At 55.6% G+C, this 15,977-nt stretch overlaps 1 protein-coding gene across 6 annotated transcripts in view; it reads left to right on the top strand.

Annotated features, from left to right (window-relative positions):
• PALD1 (phosphatase domain containing paladin 1) overlaps positions 1-15,977 on the top strand; it is a 74,997-nt gene that overhangs the window by 33,569 nt on the left and 25,451 nt on the right. For 5 of the 6 annotated variants that reach the window (XM_032841206.1, XM_032841199.1, XM_032841191.1 and 2 more), the window contains exons 2-7: positions 8,959-9,172; positions 11,746-11,848; positions 13,056-13,235; positions 14,324-14,488; positions 15,336-15,496; positions 15,725-15,800. In XM_032841206.1, coding sequence (XP_032697097.1) covers positions 8,988-9,172; positions 11,746-11,848; positions 13,056-13,235; positions 14,324-14,488; positions 15,336-15,496; positions 15,725-15,800 — 870 coding nt within the window. In that variant the 5' untranslated portion in view covers positions 8,959-8,987. Of the gene's footprint in view, positions 1-6,960; positions 6,984-8,958; positions 9,173-11,745; positions 11,849-13,055; positions 13,236-14,323; positions 14,489-15,335; positions 15,497-15,724; positions 15,801-15,977 lie in introns of those variants that run through there. The other variant, XM_032841193.1, reaches the window with a different exon arrangement.

Here is a 15,977-nt window from a genome sequence, read left to right as displayed (position 1 = left end):
TGGGACCAGAAAGCCTCATGCTCCAGGGCCAGCAAGAGGGAGTAGAAATGCTCTCTGGGGGTCAGAGGCAGCCCAGTGGCAACGGTCAGAACAAAGGATGTGGGCCAGCCTCTCCTGAGGGGGTCAGAGTCTGTCCGGGAAGTGTGGCCTGTGTCTGGGCTACTGGGACCCGAGGGAGAGGACAAGCTCCCTCACAGGTTGGTGGCCAGGAGGCCAGGGGACTCACAGACTTGGACTCATGGAGGGGCTGCGGGAGCTGTGACAGAGGTGGACGGGATGCCACGAACGCAGGGCTGCCCCAGGGAGCAGGCTGGGAGGTCAGGGAGGGCTCCAGGGCCCTATACCTGCACCCCACTTCAAGAGAAACCAGAGATCTACACTTCTGTTCAAAACCCCTTGATTTCCAAGTACTAGCAGCTAATTAGAGTGGAAAATTGCAAACCCGCAGGGATCAAGCCAGTGGCACACAGGACCGCTTTCTGCCTGCGGACAACGACCTCTACCCTCTAGACCAGATGCTTCCTGAGTCTTCAAGGGGGAGGACTTGGGGGGATGTGTGGAAGACTCGTTTCTTGTGAGACAGCTTGACTTTTAAAAAATGTCATTAAAAAAATGTTTTCATCCCCAGTTTTGTATTTGGAAAACTTTTAAGCCTACAAAAGGGAGGACAGTACTGTTAGTGAGTTAGTGTCTGTCCTCGCCGTGGCTGATGTTTGCTCTGTTTGCTTGCGCTCTCTGTCTCTGTCTCTCTGTCTCTCAGCCACCTAAAAGTGACAGACACCAAGGTGCTTCATCTCTGGACCCTTCAGCCTGGGTCTCCCAGGAGCACAATATCCACAATATCATCACACCCAATATTTATTCCAACACGCCATCCATATTCCAAAATTTCCCATTTGTCCGCAGAATGTTCCTTATAATCTTTCCCCCTTCTCTAATCCAGGTTCCTGTAGAGACAGAGCTTTATGTCAGGCAGAGCTGACCTACAGGGGAGGTTCAGAGGTGGGAGGGCTCCCCAGGCTAAGAGGCAGGAGGCTAGGGGTGCCAGAAAGGACCCTTTTCCTTCCCGAGGGTCCCAGATTCCTCAGAGCTGACGTTCTCCGTCCGCCGGCTGTTAGGGGAGCCGGGAGGGAGGCTAGCCCTCCCCCTGCAGTGTCTCTCAGCTTGGGCGCTCCCTCGGCAGTGGGACCTGCTGTCACTTGCGGGTCTCCCACTGGCTACAGCTCCTCAGCTACCCAGTCACTCTACCCAGTCTGCCCACTCCTGGCTCCAAGCCCACCCCATACTGTCATCTCAGGGGGTGACAAGGATGACTCCTCCCTGCCGGAACTGGGACCCTCGAAGGCTAGCCCGGAACTCCGGGCCCATCTCGTGGCGGCCGTCCACCTGCTGCATACTGGGGAATGTTTCCAAACATTCTTCCACCTCTGGTTTTAACTTGTAGATCTTTTTTTTTTTTTTTTCTTTTTCCAGTTTAGAAAAAAGTGGAAACATTTCAGAAACATACAGTGTAGCAGATGAGGGAGGTCTCCTGCCATCCCAGACCCCTGGTAGCTTTGCTTTATATGCTGATCTGCTGGTTTTCAAAAGAAGGAGGCTGAGGGCTGGAGGTGGTGGAGGGTTAGGTCTGGGTGACGCTCAGAGACGTGAGGCCATGTGCCACACAGCCGAAGCCATGTGACTCTGCCTCCCCTGAGCTGCGGAGCCTGGGGAAATTCCTGTTGTTGTCCTGCTTCCCTGCGACCTCTTCTGTAAAGTGGGGGAGTCACAAACTCTCTGTCTCACCTGGTTTTGAGGTGGTTGACATTAGCAAAGCCAAAAAACTCACAAAGATATGAAAAATCCCACCAGGCTGTATGAGTGCCGTGATTATTATGAGAACGTGGATGGCAAGGGGCAGAGGCCACTGGAGGTGGCGGGGGGACAAAGACACAGAGCTGGGGGAGCACAGTAGGGGCTGCAGGGGCACCCATGTGAGGAGCCGTGACCTTTGTCCCACTCTGAACCATTACAAATAATTATACTTTAATTCCACGTTCCCAAAGTAATCCTGTTCGTCCTCGGAAATTGAGAAGGGATGGATAAGCCAAAGGAAAGTAGATAACGTCACTTGGTGCCCCACTCAGGAGTAAGTAAACATCCTTCCTATCTTTTGTGCCTCCTTGTTGTGGGGTGCCGCCCTTGTTCCCATCAGCACAGCCAGGGAGGGTGGGGAGATAACGAGATGGAGCCGATTTGTTCCGTCATTATGTGTGCAGCCCCTCCCCTGAGTCAGGCAGCGGACGGAGCCAGGAAGGACGCAGGATGGCCCCTGCCAGGAAGAGCGTGCTGTGGAAGGGAATGGAGTGTTCCATCTTGCAATGATCACAATGGGCTGCGGGTGTTGAGAGGTGGGGTGGAGGGGTGGGTGGTGGGTGTGTCATCAGGGAGGGCTTCCTGGAGGCACTGGGCTTTAACCTCAAGGGGTGGGTGGAATGTGGGAGGGTGGGGGGAGGAGGGCAGTCCAGGTAAGAGCAGGATGGTGTGGGAGCGGCTTCTTCCTCATGCTCTTGAGAAGGACTGAGACCGGCTCCTTGGTGCCAGCTGCCCGTTCCTCCGAAGCCTAGAAGCTTCAGGTGCCTGAGGCTGGTCATATGCTCATCTCATAAATATTTCCTGAGCATCTGCCGGGCGCTGTCCTGGTGCTGGGGCCACGATGTGGACCAGTCAGGCACTGTCCCGGCTTGGAGAGGGACGGGAGGAGGCTGAGGGGTTCCCATAACCCTATCAGTGAGGCAACTGGGAAATAAAAGGGCTTGTGGATGGACAGAGACTGGTGTGGGGTGCTGTGGGCAGACAGCGTCCCCAGAGGCTCAGAGAGGCCTTCCTGAGGAGGGACATTTGAGCCACGAGCACAGGAACGGGCGGCCATGTGAACAAGCTGAAGAACGTTCCAGGCAGAGGGTGCTAGGTGTGCAGCCCTCATGAGGAGGAGTGGGCTGGGGGTGCTGGAAGAAGGAGGGGCCTGTGGCCAGGACCAGCGGTGAGTGAGGTCAGAGGGGCAGGGCCTCCTCAGCAGGGGACGGGGTTGAATGTCCCCATGTGACCTGATTCAGGGTTTTACAGGATCCTCTGGCTGCTGCACGGAGGATGGATTGTTGGGGGACAGGAGTGGAGGACAGGAGCTGGTGGTCTGGACCGGGTGGTGGCAGAGGTGGGAGGGAGTGGGAGGGGGCAAACCTGTTCTTCTGTGGGGAGAGTCCCAGAGTGGGCAGAGGACTTGCCCAAGGTCATGCAGAGCAGGGCTCTCTGGGTTCGTGGTGATGTCCAGGAGCAGATGGGAACCTCCCTAAGTGAGCTGCTGGATCGAATGGAAGGGGAAGTTAGACCTGTGTGTTATACCCGCTCTGCCCTGTCACTGGCTTGGGATGGGAGCCAGTGGACCGCTGAGCCCACCGATTCCTCCCAACCATTCCTTTCATAGGCCTTGTCTGTGTGAGGCCCCTGGCCCCATGAGGGAGGTTCAGATCCAGCCGTGGCCAGGAGGGGATGGGGGAAGGGGTGGTGGGGAGAGAAGTGCATGAGGTTGGGGCCCTCGGGAGGGGAAAGGGACTGTAGACTCCCCCCGCCCCCCAAATGCAGGGTGACCACACACCCTGATTTGGCTAGTTACACACTCATGCATTATCTGCTCAACACCATCTCCCTGTGCTCCTGACACAGTCTTCCCCTTTGCTCAGGCTGGAGGGAGCCATGGCTCAGCCAGGGAGCCTGGGCACGGGAGACAGGAGCTCTGGCTTTCGGTTCTGTCCTTGTGACTTGGAGCACCCCGAGTTCCCTCACTGGGCCTTTGTTTCTTCATCTGTGGAGAGAGAGGGTTGGATGAGCTGACCTCTGGGGGCATAGCCTGCTCTGAAGCTGCTTTTGGGAGCCTTTGGTGACAGCTGGCTGTGTGGTTCTGGGAGTCACATCTTTCCTTGAGGTGGGATTAGGGATTCTGTAAGAGGGTCTGGGTCCATCCCAGTAGGCAGGGAGGGAGGACAGAGGAACGGGCTGGGGTCAGTAGCTGACGTGCAGCTTTCCACTTCAGTACTGAGAGCCAAACTCTGCTTTGGAAAAGCCTGCAGGGTTTGCCAAACCTGGAGGTCATGGCTGCTGCATTGGGACAGGGACAAAGAAGGTGAGGACTTGTGAGCTTTGGGTTGCAGATGGGGAAACTGAGACCAGTTCAGTTCTACCGAGAACCAAATGAAAAGGAACACTCATGTTGGTGTTTTGGGCTGAGGCCTGAAAAGTCTGCACTTGAACCTCTTGCCTGGCCTCCCTGCTTCAGCACTTCCTTGGCTTGAATGCTGCCATTGACGAGAAGCTCATCACTCTGCAGCCTGGGCATTTGTACTGTAACATCAGGCAGTCAGTTGATGAGCTGGAGCTCATGTTCCAGCTCCTAACATTGAGTTGTTCCTGGGAAAACAAGGTCACCTCTCTGCCACGGATTCCAGAGGGCGGTTTCTTTTCTCTCTGGAATGACTGCGTGTGGAGGCAGGCAGATGCATGTCCTCGTGGAGGAATTCCTCAGACACCGTGAGAGCTGTGGTCCAGATGATTCTGTGGCTTCTTAGTCGCTGAGGGCTTCTGTGGGTGAAAGGGGGCCTGGAGTCCTCAATCCCACTGTGGGGAATTGTGCACCTCTCTCCCTCTCTGGGAGGCTGTGTCTGGGGTGCTTTGGCAGAGAATGGAGTGGATGAGTGGGGCTCCAAGAGAGAGGGAGGGAGGGTGTGGGGCATGCTCCAGCTCTCAGGGTCAGCTGTGAGGAGGCAGGAAGGCAAACTGGGAGGAGTGGCTGACAACTGCTGCTGTCTGCCATTCTCCTCCGAAAATGGACACAGTAAGGCCAGGACCTTTGGGCTTGTTGGTTGCCACCTGCTCTGTCGGTGCTTTGAAGTGTTAACAAGCAGATGCAAAGGAGAAGGTGAAAGGGGACCTATGTTTGATGGAGAATATCCTTTTTTTTTTTTTAATATTTATTTTATTTGGGGTGCCTGGGTGGCTCAGTGGGTTAAGCGTCTGCCTTTGGCTCAGGTCATGATCTCAGGGTCTTGGGATCGAGTTCTGCATCGGGCTCTCTGCTCAGCAGGGAGCCTGCTTCCCCTCTCTCTCTGCCTGCCTCTCTGCCTGCCTACTTGTGATCTCTCTCTGTCAAATAAATAAATAAAAAATCTTTAAAAAAAGATTTATTTTATTTATTTGAGAGCGAGAGAGAGAGAGAGAGAGCATGAGCAGGAGGAGGGACAGAGGGAGAGGGAGAAGCAGGCTCCCTGCTGAGCAGGGAGCCCGACGCAGGACTCAGTCCCAGGACCCTGAGACCATGACCTGAGCCGAAGGCAGACGCTTAACCCACTGAGCCACCCAGGCACCCCTGGCAGAGAATATTCTTCCTTCAAATTAGGGTTTTCTTTCTTTCTTTCTTTCTTTCTTTCTTTCTTTGGCCAAGAGCCCCTCTAGCAAGCTGGCAGAAACTCATGGACCCCCTTTCCAGAATGTTTTCAAGTGCACAGACTGTATGGGCTTATAGAGGAAGTAAGTTGTAGTCAGAGAGCTATGGAAACACTAGAAAACAAATCAGTGATGTAGTAATACACGCCATCCATTATTTTGTGAACTAGATCACTGATAAAGTAAACTAAGGTTAACTTTTATTTTGTGAAGACACATCCGTGACCAGGCTGTTGTCGCTCAGCTTGGGTGGGGACGTTAAGCTAGAGTGTGCCTTTGATGGGCACACATCTGCGTGGCAGACACCCAAGTCAGTGTGATTGTCCTTTCGGTCTCAGGCGTTGAGAACCTGTTTGCAGATGGCACGGCTGCATCTTTTGGGCTTGCTGGGCATGGTGAGGATAGGTTTCATTCTGGGGTCCTCGGGAATCACCTGCTCGTAAAGTCACTTGTGAGAACCTGGGGGCTTAAGACTACCAGGCACACATTTGCCCAGAGTTGGCGAGTCAAGGCACTCCAGCGCCTGTGGGCGGGGCCCCGGGTCCCTGTGGCTTTAAAGGAGGGATGATCGTGCGCCGAGTTTCCAGACACCTGCACTGTGCGGTGGGGTATAAACTGCCCATGAGTTCCATGGCAACCATGTCCCAGGCTCTGTCACACAGTGGGGACAGCAGCCTTCACTCCTGATCGGATGAAGTTCTGGACTAGCATAATTGTTTATAAACCATCCAGGCTCCATGGAGTGGGTCTTTCAGTCCACCCACACCCTGTCCCGCCCTCTGTTCTCCCCCCAGGCAAAAGTATGAGCACTAGGGACCTCACTAACACACCCCCTGCCTTGCTGACCCCCTTCTCTGGTAGTGGGCAGTTGTGGCATGACCACTAGGACCACCAGTCATAGGAGCTAAATCCGTTTGGATCGGGAAAAGGCTTTTGGACCATGCCATCCCTGCTGTCGTTTTAGGGCTGGGGACATGGGGAAGTTACTTGGGGCCCTGCAGCCTAGGACCAGCAGGAGGAGGCCCCTGGGCTGGTGAGGCTCACTCCAGGCAGGGTGGAGAGAGGTTTCAGGAGGAGTTTTGCAGAGTGGGAGGCCTGGAGATCGGGGGCTTCACCCTCCTCTAGACGGTTTGGAAGCCAGTCAACTTTCAAAGGGTATTGTCCGTCCCCCAGCCCTGGAGTCTAAAGCTGTGCACATGGATATTGTCTCCCAGCGGCTCTGACAGGGCTCCAGCTGGAGCCTGTTGTCACTTCTGGAGCCCATGAGAAAGGGGGGTGGTGGCTGGAGCTGGAGCTGTGGGGGTGTCAGCCACAGCTTGGCCCAGAACGGGCAGCTGTGGGCACCTGCTGCCTCCTATAGGCCCTTCCCATGTCCTGTCCCTCATGCCCTTGTCTGCGACAGCTTCCCGTGCTCCTGTTCCTGGGGGAGACTCTTCCCAGCCATGCCTTCTCGGCCCAGGCTGCTGAGAAGGTCTGGAGAACTTCAGTGAGCGGCGTTGCCAAAGCAAGTGAAGTGGAAAGAACTTTCTGGCTCTCCTTTCGGTGGGCTGGGGCCCACTGTGGAGCCTCTCTTGCTCTCTGAGCAGCCTGTGCTTCTGTTTAGGAACAGAGAGGCTCATTCCGTCCATCTTTGGCAGAGACAGAGAGAGAGGGAAAGTGGGAGGGGGAAATCGGGCGGGGTGTGGTGGGGCTCTTACAAACACAAGGTGTGTGTGTTGACAGCCATGTTGCATGGCTGCTGGGAGTTTTCAAGGATGACAAGGCAGGGCCGGAGGGAGAGAGGGAGCCCTTTCCAGGCTGGAGAGGGACAGGACAGTTGGTGGTCTGGGAAGGTTTGAGGATGGGTGGATGAGTCTAGTCACTGTCTAGGCGGCTCTGGGGAGGGGGAGCCTGAGTGTTCAGGGCTTGGGGACGCTCAGCCTTCCCGCTGACCCACTGAGCCCCTGCCTCCGCCACCCACTTCCCCGAGGTGCTGCTGCTGGTTTCCAGAGGCCGGGGTGGGGGGAAACGTGGCTGGCTCCAGCAGACTGTCTGTACCATGTGGAGCAGCTCATCCGGGCTGAGGGGCTGACTGTGGGTGAGGGAGTCTGGAGTCTAGGGACCGCTCCCCGCACCCTCCAGCAGCTCCTCGCCCATCTCTGGCCATTTCCCCAGACATTCTCTGATTTGTTCTCAGTATGCTTTAACTTTATTACCTAGTGTTCAGAGGAGAAAAAGCAAAAGGAGATGATACAAATGAACTCTCATCCCACTTGGTGATAACTTACATGAGCATCTTGACGTGTACCTGCCGGGGTTTTCTGCTGATACATTTTCATGAAGTGAAACGGGATAGCAGCCTATCCTTGCCTTACAACCTGTTCCTTCTGTGCCTGCATCCTCGATGCCTTTCCAGTCCATCAGTGTGATATTTTCAATGGCTGTTGAACCTTTCACCTTCGAGATGCCTCTACTTTATTCAGCAGAGCTGCTGTTGTTGGATGGAGGGGGTTCCCGGGGTTTGGCCATTGTAAGTGACACTTCCAGGAGCAACACATCCTGGAAGCCTGGTTTTTGCGGACATCCTTAAGTATTTCTCTGAGAGATCCCCTCCCCCCCACCCAGGGAATCACTGCATCCAGCAGGGCGCCCAGCCTGTCTCGTGGGCGTGCAGGGTGGAAGCTTTGGCTGTGATGGTGATACTGACGATGGCGTCAAGTTCAGGGGCCTGGCACTTTTACTGAACCCTGGGGTGTCCCCAGCCTCACTTTGTGATATTCATGATTAAACTGTCCTCCTGCATCCTGTTTGCATCCACATTCTCTCCCCCTCTTTTTTAAAGATCTATTTATTTTAGAGAGTGCACACGAGCGAGGGAACGAGCGAGAGCACGAGCAGGGGCAGAGGCAGAGGGAGAGGAGAGAGAATCTCAAGCAGACTCCCCGTTGAACACATAGCCCGACACTGGGTTCCATCTCATGACCCTGAGATCATGACCTGAGCCGAAATCGAGGTGGACTCTTAATGGACTGAGTGCCCCACCCCCCCGCCCATCTGCATTCTTCAGAGCCAAGCCTGACTTTCCTCTGCACCTGCCCCTGGTCTTCCCACTTCTCCCCACTCTGGGAGCCTGGCCTCCATGTGGCCTGACCCAGTCACTTAGAGCCCTAGGTTGTGACCTGGTGTGGAAGGTTAATTAACCCCTTCCTGACAGTCATCTTTTCGCCAGAGGAGTATAACCATAAGGGGTCAGGGACTGTGTCTTTATGTCCCTTTATGTCCATTACCCTCCCAGACCAGTAGTCAAGGGACAGGTACACAGTAGGCACTCAGTGAACAGGTGGGAGACAGCACACCTACCTTCTGTTTCCAGCTACAGGCTGAGTTGTCTGTTTCTGGGCCTCAGACTTGGCATCTGGGCAGTGGGGGTAGAGGTGGGCTAGGTCCCGGCCTGCCGTGAATTTTCTCACCCCTTCTGCCGCCACATGCCTTCTCATCCTGCAGGTCTGGGCTCCTGAGGCTGCCAGCGGACTATGGGCACCACGGCCAGCACAGCCCAGCAGACAGTTTCGGCGGGCGCCCCCTTTGAGGGTCTCCAGGGCGGCGGCACAATGGACGGTCAGCATTCGCTCAGTGTCCACTCCTTCCAGACCACGGGCGTGCACAACAGTAAGGCCAAGTCCATCATCCCCAACAAAGTGGCCCCTGTCGTGATCACGTGAGTGGAGGCGGGATGGGGGTATGTGTGACTGTATCCCTGGAAGACATGGTTGGGGCAGATGCCCAGAGGAGTGGTGGCATAGAGCACTTAGTCTACAAACTGCTTTCACAGATGAAGATACTGAGGCCGAGAGAGGTTAAGCAGTTTGTCTGGAGTAACACAGCAATCAAGTGGCTGAATGGGTCTCTGTTGTGGGTCTCTTAGCTCATGGCCACAGGGCAAGGAAGCATAGAGAAGGAGGAGTGGCTGGCGGGGGGACACCTTTTTGAAAATCATTTTTGGCCGAATATTTTCAAAGGGAGCTTACAGACTGAGATGAATAAAATTTAGATTTTTATTTTTCACACCTAGTAATTATGGTTCGAAACTGGGGTTAATACCCGGTTGTGAAAGAGCTGTGGGCTCAAAAAGCTGGAAGCTCTTGGTCACTTCTCTTAATTAGGTCCTTGAGGGGTTTTCCTGGAGGAGGCCGAGAGTGGGTTCTGGTACCATATTTTGAGACATAAGGATACACCACGTGCATCCAGAGGAAGAGGATCCAGAAGGGGGCTCTGCGACCCTGTCTGCCCAGTGGTGTCAGTGAAGGAGTGGGTGCTGGGAGCCAGAGGCCAGGAGGACAAGAGAGGCATGGGCTCTGTCTCCTGGTGAATTGGGAAGCCTCGGCTTCTGTCGAATCTGCCTCTGGGCCCCTCCAGCATGCGAGATATAGGACATAGTGAGCTAAGAACGAACTATGTTCCACACATAGAAGTTTGGCAGAGACCTAGTAGGTGGGACTTTCTGTGTAAGGAGACCTAAGGGGTGGGAATAGTAAATTGGCCTGCTGGCTTTGGGCCCTGACAGGAAAATTAGGATCCCAATCCACTACTGTGCTTGCGATAAGGGGAAGAGAAGAGACATTACAGACAAGAGACTTGATACGTAGTCTCTCTGCCGGAGATGACACATGGAGGTTTGGCCCTTGAGGGCCGTGTTGGAGACACATGTCCTGGGCCTTGCTCTGTGACCTCGGGAAAATCCTTTTCCCTCTCTGGGTCTTGTTTTTCTTATCCGATCCCATGGGGATGACGAGCAAAATACTTAACGAAGTGGTGTGGCTCAGAACAGTCTTGGGCCTGCCAGAGTGGGACTGTGTGCGCCTCCTGGATCCAGCATGAGCCCAGCACCCCTGGGGTTATAGCGTGTTTAGGGGGAAGGGACCTTAAAGATCACCCAACACAGGGCCTGGCAAACTATATCCTGTGGGCCAAATGCCACCTAGCGTCTGTTTTTGTAAATAAAATTTTATTGGAACACTATCACTCCTATTCATTTACATACTGTCCATGGACGCTTAACACTCGAATAGCAGAGTTGTAGTTGCAACAGAAACTATGGCTCGCAAGTCAAAATTATTTACTGTCCAGTTCTTGATATAAAAGGTTTGCTGACTCCTGATCTAATATGTTTTAGAGCAGGTGTGAAAACTGGATCTAAATACATAAACCAGGCTTCTGGAGGTAGAGGGATTTGTCCACCACGTGGTGAGATGGATGCCGAGCTGGGAGCAGGACCCTAAGTCTCTCGACTCCTCGAATAGTGCTCCCCTGACCCACTCGGTCCCCTGCCCTGCCTTTTCTGGACGCAGTTCTTTAGTAAAGAGGAGCAGTGTCTTATTCACTGTTACAACCAGCACGGAAGCTTCTTGTGTCTTGAGCAGACAGATCCATCCCAGCAGAAATCTGGTTTTATACCCGTGGGTTTTGCTTGAAACGGTCCCATGTAGAGGTAGCTCTGTGACTGGTAAAAATGATTGTTTTAATAAACCCTTATTGTGCCCAAGGCTCTTGGCTGAGCACTTCCATTCAGCGGTGACTTGAGTTCTCACAGCGGCCCCAGAAGGTGAGAGTTACTGGAAAGGGAGCCACAGAGAGAGTGAGTAACTCCAAAACCACAACGTTGCTGAGTGAGGGAGCTGGGTTCATGCCCAGGTCATGCAATCCCAAAGCCTGTGTCCTGAGCTCCCTCACTGTGCCATGGGGTTGTTCTCAGAGACAATCTGATGGAAGGGTCCCCAGGGACCCAAGCAACCCTTGAATGGGAGGCCTTAAATAAGACTGGAGCTTCTCTCTGCACGAGAGTCCAGGACGCACGCCAGGCTGGAAATGGCCGCTCTGGGATCAGCCAGACCCCTTCTCTCTTGTTTCCCCACCATCATCAGCACCTACTTCTCGCCATCACCTCTGAAGAGAAAGTAGAAGGCACCCACCTTCCCTTTAAGGGAATGGCCAGAATTTGTTTGCATTACCACCTCTCCTCATATCCCATTGGTCGAAGCTTAATCACATGACCATCCTATAGCTCCAAAGGAGGCTGGGAAATGTAGTTCTCTGCCAAATAATGGCCCAGTCAGAATTCCACGGTTCTGTTGCTGAGGAAGAAGGGGAGAGTAGATACTGGGGACAGCAGGCTGTCTCTGGCACAGGTGGGTAGCTGCGTGGGTAGGCTGGCCCTGTTGTGGGGTCTGGTGAGGGTGGAGGCTACCTTGATCGCAAAGGTTTCCTGACTTGGGCTCCATTCTGCCCTGACAGGTACAACTGCAAGGAGGAGTTCCAGATCCATGATGAACTGCTCAAGGCCCATTACACGCTGGGCCGGCTCTCAGACGCCACCCCTGAGCACTACCTGGTGCAGGTGAGGGCAGCCTGGCCCCTCCCTCCCTCTTGAGCCTCCCTCAGCCCCCTCTGGTCCTCCTTCCTCACGGGGTCCCTCCTCCTACTTTCCCCACGGACTCCTTCTCTGCTTCATGTCCTCACCCTGTCCTCTGGGGTCCTCACCCACTTCCTCTCACCCCCTGGTCTCCTGGGGCCACACCCCCTGCCCTGTGGAGATCCCTGCTCGTCTCTTCTGGCAGGTCCCTTCCTGGCCCCAGCCTGCACACACCCTACCTTCGGAGCAGGAGGGAGAACAGAGTCAGGGGGGATCCCGAGCTGGGGGAATCGTCAGTCTGTTCTCCACATTCCAGAACTTCTCTGGCTTAGCCGTCTTTCCCTTCCCATATCCTCTAGAAAGCCCCACACGCCCAGGTGACTTTCATTTTTCTTGTTCCCTGCTATAGCCCCTGGCCCTAGAACAGTGCTCAGGCACCGTGCAGGTGCTCAGTAGATAGTAAATGGATAATCATGCTGATTAAACCGTGTTTGTTGAAAGAGTAGCTGGGATTTCCTGGTGTCTGGAAGAGCTGGTTCCATTTCTAATCTGTCAGGCAATGTGTGGGTCCTGTCGGAGGGGCACGGCCAGATGATGTCCGAGCTCCGTTGTGCCCAGGAATGAACTCACCCGGTGCCTCTTGCTCTCACCCTTCTTTGCCCTCATTGCATCCATTCATCCCCAGCTGCAGGGGAGAGAGCCCTGTCCGTCCTCAGAGCTTCAGGACCTCAGGAAGGGCCTAGTGCACTTTTCCTCTAGCTGACTCCTGGGGCCCCGGCTGTGACTCCCTGCTTGAGCCCCTGCTCCAAGTCCTTCCTCAGGCCAAGGGAGACATTTGGCTTTTCCTGGAGAGCTTCGGGCCCTACCCTAAAGCCAAATCCTGCCCCTGGAGTGTCTCTCTGTGCTCTTTCCTTAAGGCCTGGCTCCAATGCCGCCTCCTCCATGAAACTTTCTATGATTCCTCATCAGGAGGAGTTGTTTTTCCCTTTCCCATGCTAAAAGACACCCTCCTTGGGATCACAGATGGCCACATATTTTGTTTGTTTTTTCTAAAAACCTGCAGACAACTTGAAGACCCTGTCCCCTGCCCCTTCTCTCTGCTCCCTGTCCTCTGGGGCCTGGGACAGAGCTCCACCAATAGAAGATGTGCCTGAGCCATCTGAGTAACCCCCTGTGGCTCTTCCCCTGCCAGGGACGCTACTTCCTGGTGCGGGATATTGCTGAGAAGATGGATGTCCTGGGCACTGCACGGAGCTGTGGGGCCCCCAACTTCCGGCAAGTGCGGGGTGGGCTCACCGTGTTTGGCATGGGACAGCCCAGCCTCTCTGGATTCAGGCGGGTCCTCCAGAAACTCCAGAAGGATGGACACAAGGTAAATGGGGCTGCTTCTGGACAGAGTCTTGCCCCCAACATCTTCCAAAGGGGCTCCTGGGAGGGGCCTGGACCCATGATGGGGAGGGTGGCTAGGGACCCAGACCAGGCTCTGCTAGGCCTTGAATGCCATGGTGATCACTATGGTCAGCATGGTTGGGAAATTCTGGGTCAATATTTATTGCCTTGTCATGTGTGGACCTGGGGGCCCTGAGGTCAGAATACCCTTATACACCCCACGTTGAGAACCTTGGAGAATGAGAAAGGTGACAGGGTGATAAGAGGGTCCAGGTCATAACAAGAGAGGCACAGCTTGGTGACCACAGTGGACACAGGTCCTTCTATGAAGGCAGGGCAGTTACTCCCATTTCATAGAGGAGGAAATCGAGGCCCAGAGAGGATGAGTGCTGCAGCTTAGGAGTGGTGTCCTGAGACCCAAACCAGCCATCTGGATTCTAAATGACTCCTCTTTCCTGCCTGATGCTGAGGCGGGGTTTTGCGTGCCTGAGGGTCCCCTGTGATTTCAGGCTCCGTGTGGGCAGCCCGTGTCTGGTGTGACCAGGGTTTAGCCGGAGAATCCCCGAGTGAACCAGAGTGGGATGGGCTGTTAGCTCTGGGCAGATCCTGTCCTGTTCCCCAGGAAAGGGTCTGCCCACCTCTCTCTCCTCTGTGCAAGGTGCTCAGTGAATGAATGATTGAACGGTGGTGACGGGCATTCATTTCTCCCCCCAGTGTTCATCAGGCGCTTGATTTATCTGCCATTTCGTGCTCCGAAGAGTGGGGAAGTGAAAATGATCAGGATACGGTTCTCCCTGTAAGGAACCTATCATCCACAAAGGGAGACGTATTCACTGATCATGTGAGGATGAAGCAGGAATTCACACCAGGAGCTTCAGGCAAAGGGCTGTGGGCCCTGAGAAGAGGGACAGTCAGGAGCAGGCGACACTGGGACTGAGCAGGCACAGGGTGGGGGTGACAGGCGCTCAAAGAGGAGGGACCAGTCTGTGCAAAGGCACAGAGGTGCGGCAGAAGGCCGGGCCCCCGTGCTGGGTAGCGGTGACACTCTCTTCCTCCTTTGGCCCCTGGCAGGAGTGCGTGGTCTTCTGTGTGCGGGAGGAGCCCGTGCTGTTTCTGCGGGCTGATGACGACTTCATGCCCTACACACCTCGAGATAAGCAGAATCTTCGTGAGAACCTCCAGGGCCTGGGACCTGGGATCCAGGCAGAGAGCTTAGAGCTGGCCATCCGGAAAGAGGTGAGGGTCCCTGGTGTGGGTGGAGGGCCCTCTCCCTGGCAGGCTGTGGGCATCTGTGTTGGGACCCTGCCTCCCAGCCCCACTTTGCTCTCACCGGCCCATGCTCACCCACTCTTTGGCCCTGCTCTGGCGAGTCACTGGCCGCAGGGCCTGCTTACAGGCAGCCGGAGGAGGGACGTTTCCTATTCCCGGCTCCCTTTGCATCTGCCCCTTTTCCACCCCGCGCACCTCCTCCAGGCTCAGCACCCGTATTTAGCAGGGGCCTGGTGGCGTGGAAGGAGCATTAGACTAGGAGCCCCAGCATGGAGGGTCAGCCCTCCGGGAGCTGTGAGGCCCAGGTGAGTCACTTCTCTCGATGGGCCTCTGGCTGTCTCTGAGGTGCCCCTGTTCTCCTGCACAACCTGGAGGCCTATCAAGGATTTTGATGCGGAGGTGTGTGCCTGGAGTCGGTGGCTACAGTGGCCCCAGAGGCTCCCACGGGCACGAACCCGTGGTCTCCCATCTCCCTCTGGGGGCCTCATCTCCTCTGGCACCCGGCTGACTGAGCTTCCCCTGTCCTTGATTCTGATGGCTTAGCTGATTCCTGCTGCCTACAGGACACGGCAGGGCACTTGCTCCCTGGCCCCAGCGAGGGCCATGTCATCTTGTGCACAGGTTGCTGCCCTCGGGCCACTGGCCACCACCGTCCCATCAGGCCTCCCAGGTCGCAGAGCACCTGGTTCCCCCTGGAGGAAGAGCAGCCTGTCCGTGGCCTCTGTGCGGTCTCCTCGCTCTAGAGCTCGGCCAGGAAGGCCAGGAGGGGCCTGCAGGTCCGTCATGGCCCTCTGGCCCCCACTCCGCCACACAGATCCACGACTTCGCCCAGCTGAGCGAGAACACATACCACGTCTACCACAACATCGAGGACCTGCTGGGGGAGCCCCACGCTGTGACCATCCGGGGTGAGGACGATGTGCACGTGACCGAGGAGGTGTACAAGCGGCCCCTCTTCCTGCAGCCTGCCTACAGGTACCGAGTGACAGGCCTCCCCGATGTCAGCAGAAGGTTCGGGCCGCACGGATGACTGCGTGCTGGGCAGTGGAGCTCCCTGGCCCTGCTTCCCAGCTGTGGCCTCGCTTTCACTGTCTGTAGGCTGGGCCGAGTTCCCCACAGCCATCTCTCCCATAGGAATGCAGGGGTGGGGGGATGCCTGGGCTGTGTGGCCTATCTGACGGGTCTCTCCCCGTCACCTGGCAGGTACCACCGCCTGCCCCTGCCAGAGCAAGGGGCCCCCCTGGAAGCCCAGTTTGATGCCTTTGTGAATGTTCTCCGGGTAAGTCAGGGCAGGAGGGGGCAGGGGGTGGTGGGAGCACAGAGTAGGAACAGGAGCCTGGAGAATGGGTCTGGGTCTAGGCCCTGTCTCCATTGTGATGCTCAGGGCGAGTGTGGCCTCTGGCTTTCCTCAGAGGAAGGCTTCCTTCTGTGTCGTGTAGGAGGTGGAATGTGTGTG

This window comes from Lontra canadensis, unplaced genomic scaffold (genome assembly GCF_010015895.1).
Source record: "Lontra canadensis isolate GAN:19392208 unplaced genomic scaffold, GSC_riverotter_1.0 scaffold3, whole genome shotgun sequence".
NCBI lineage: Eukaryota > Metazoa > Chordata > Mammalia > Carnivora > Mustelidae > Lontra > Lontra canadensis.
The sequence above is the reverse complement of the archived record's forward strand: the minus strand, read 5'-3'. Positions and strand labels throughout refer to the sequence as shown.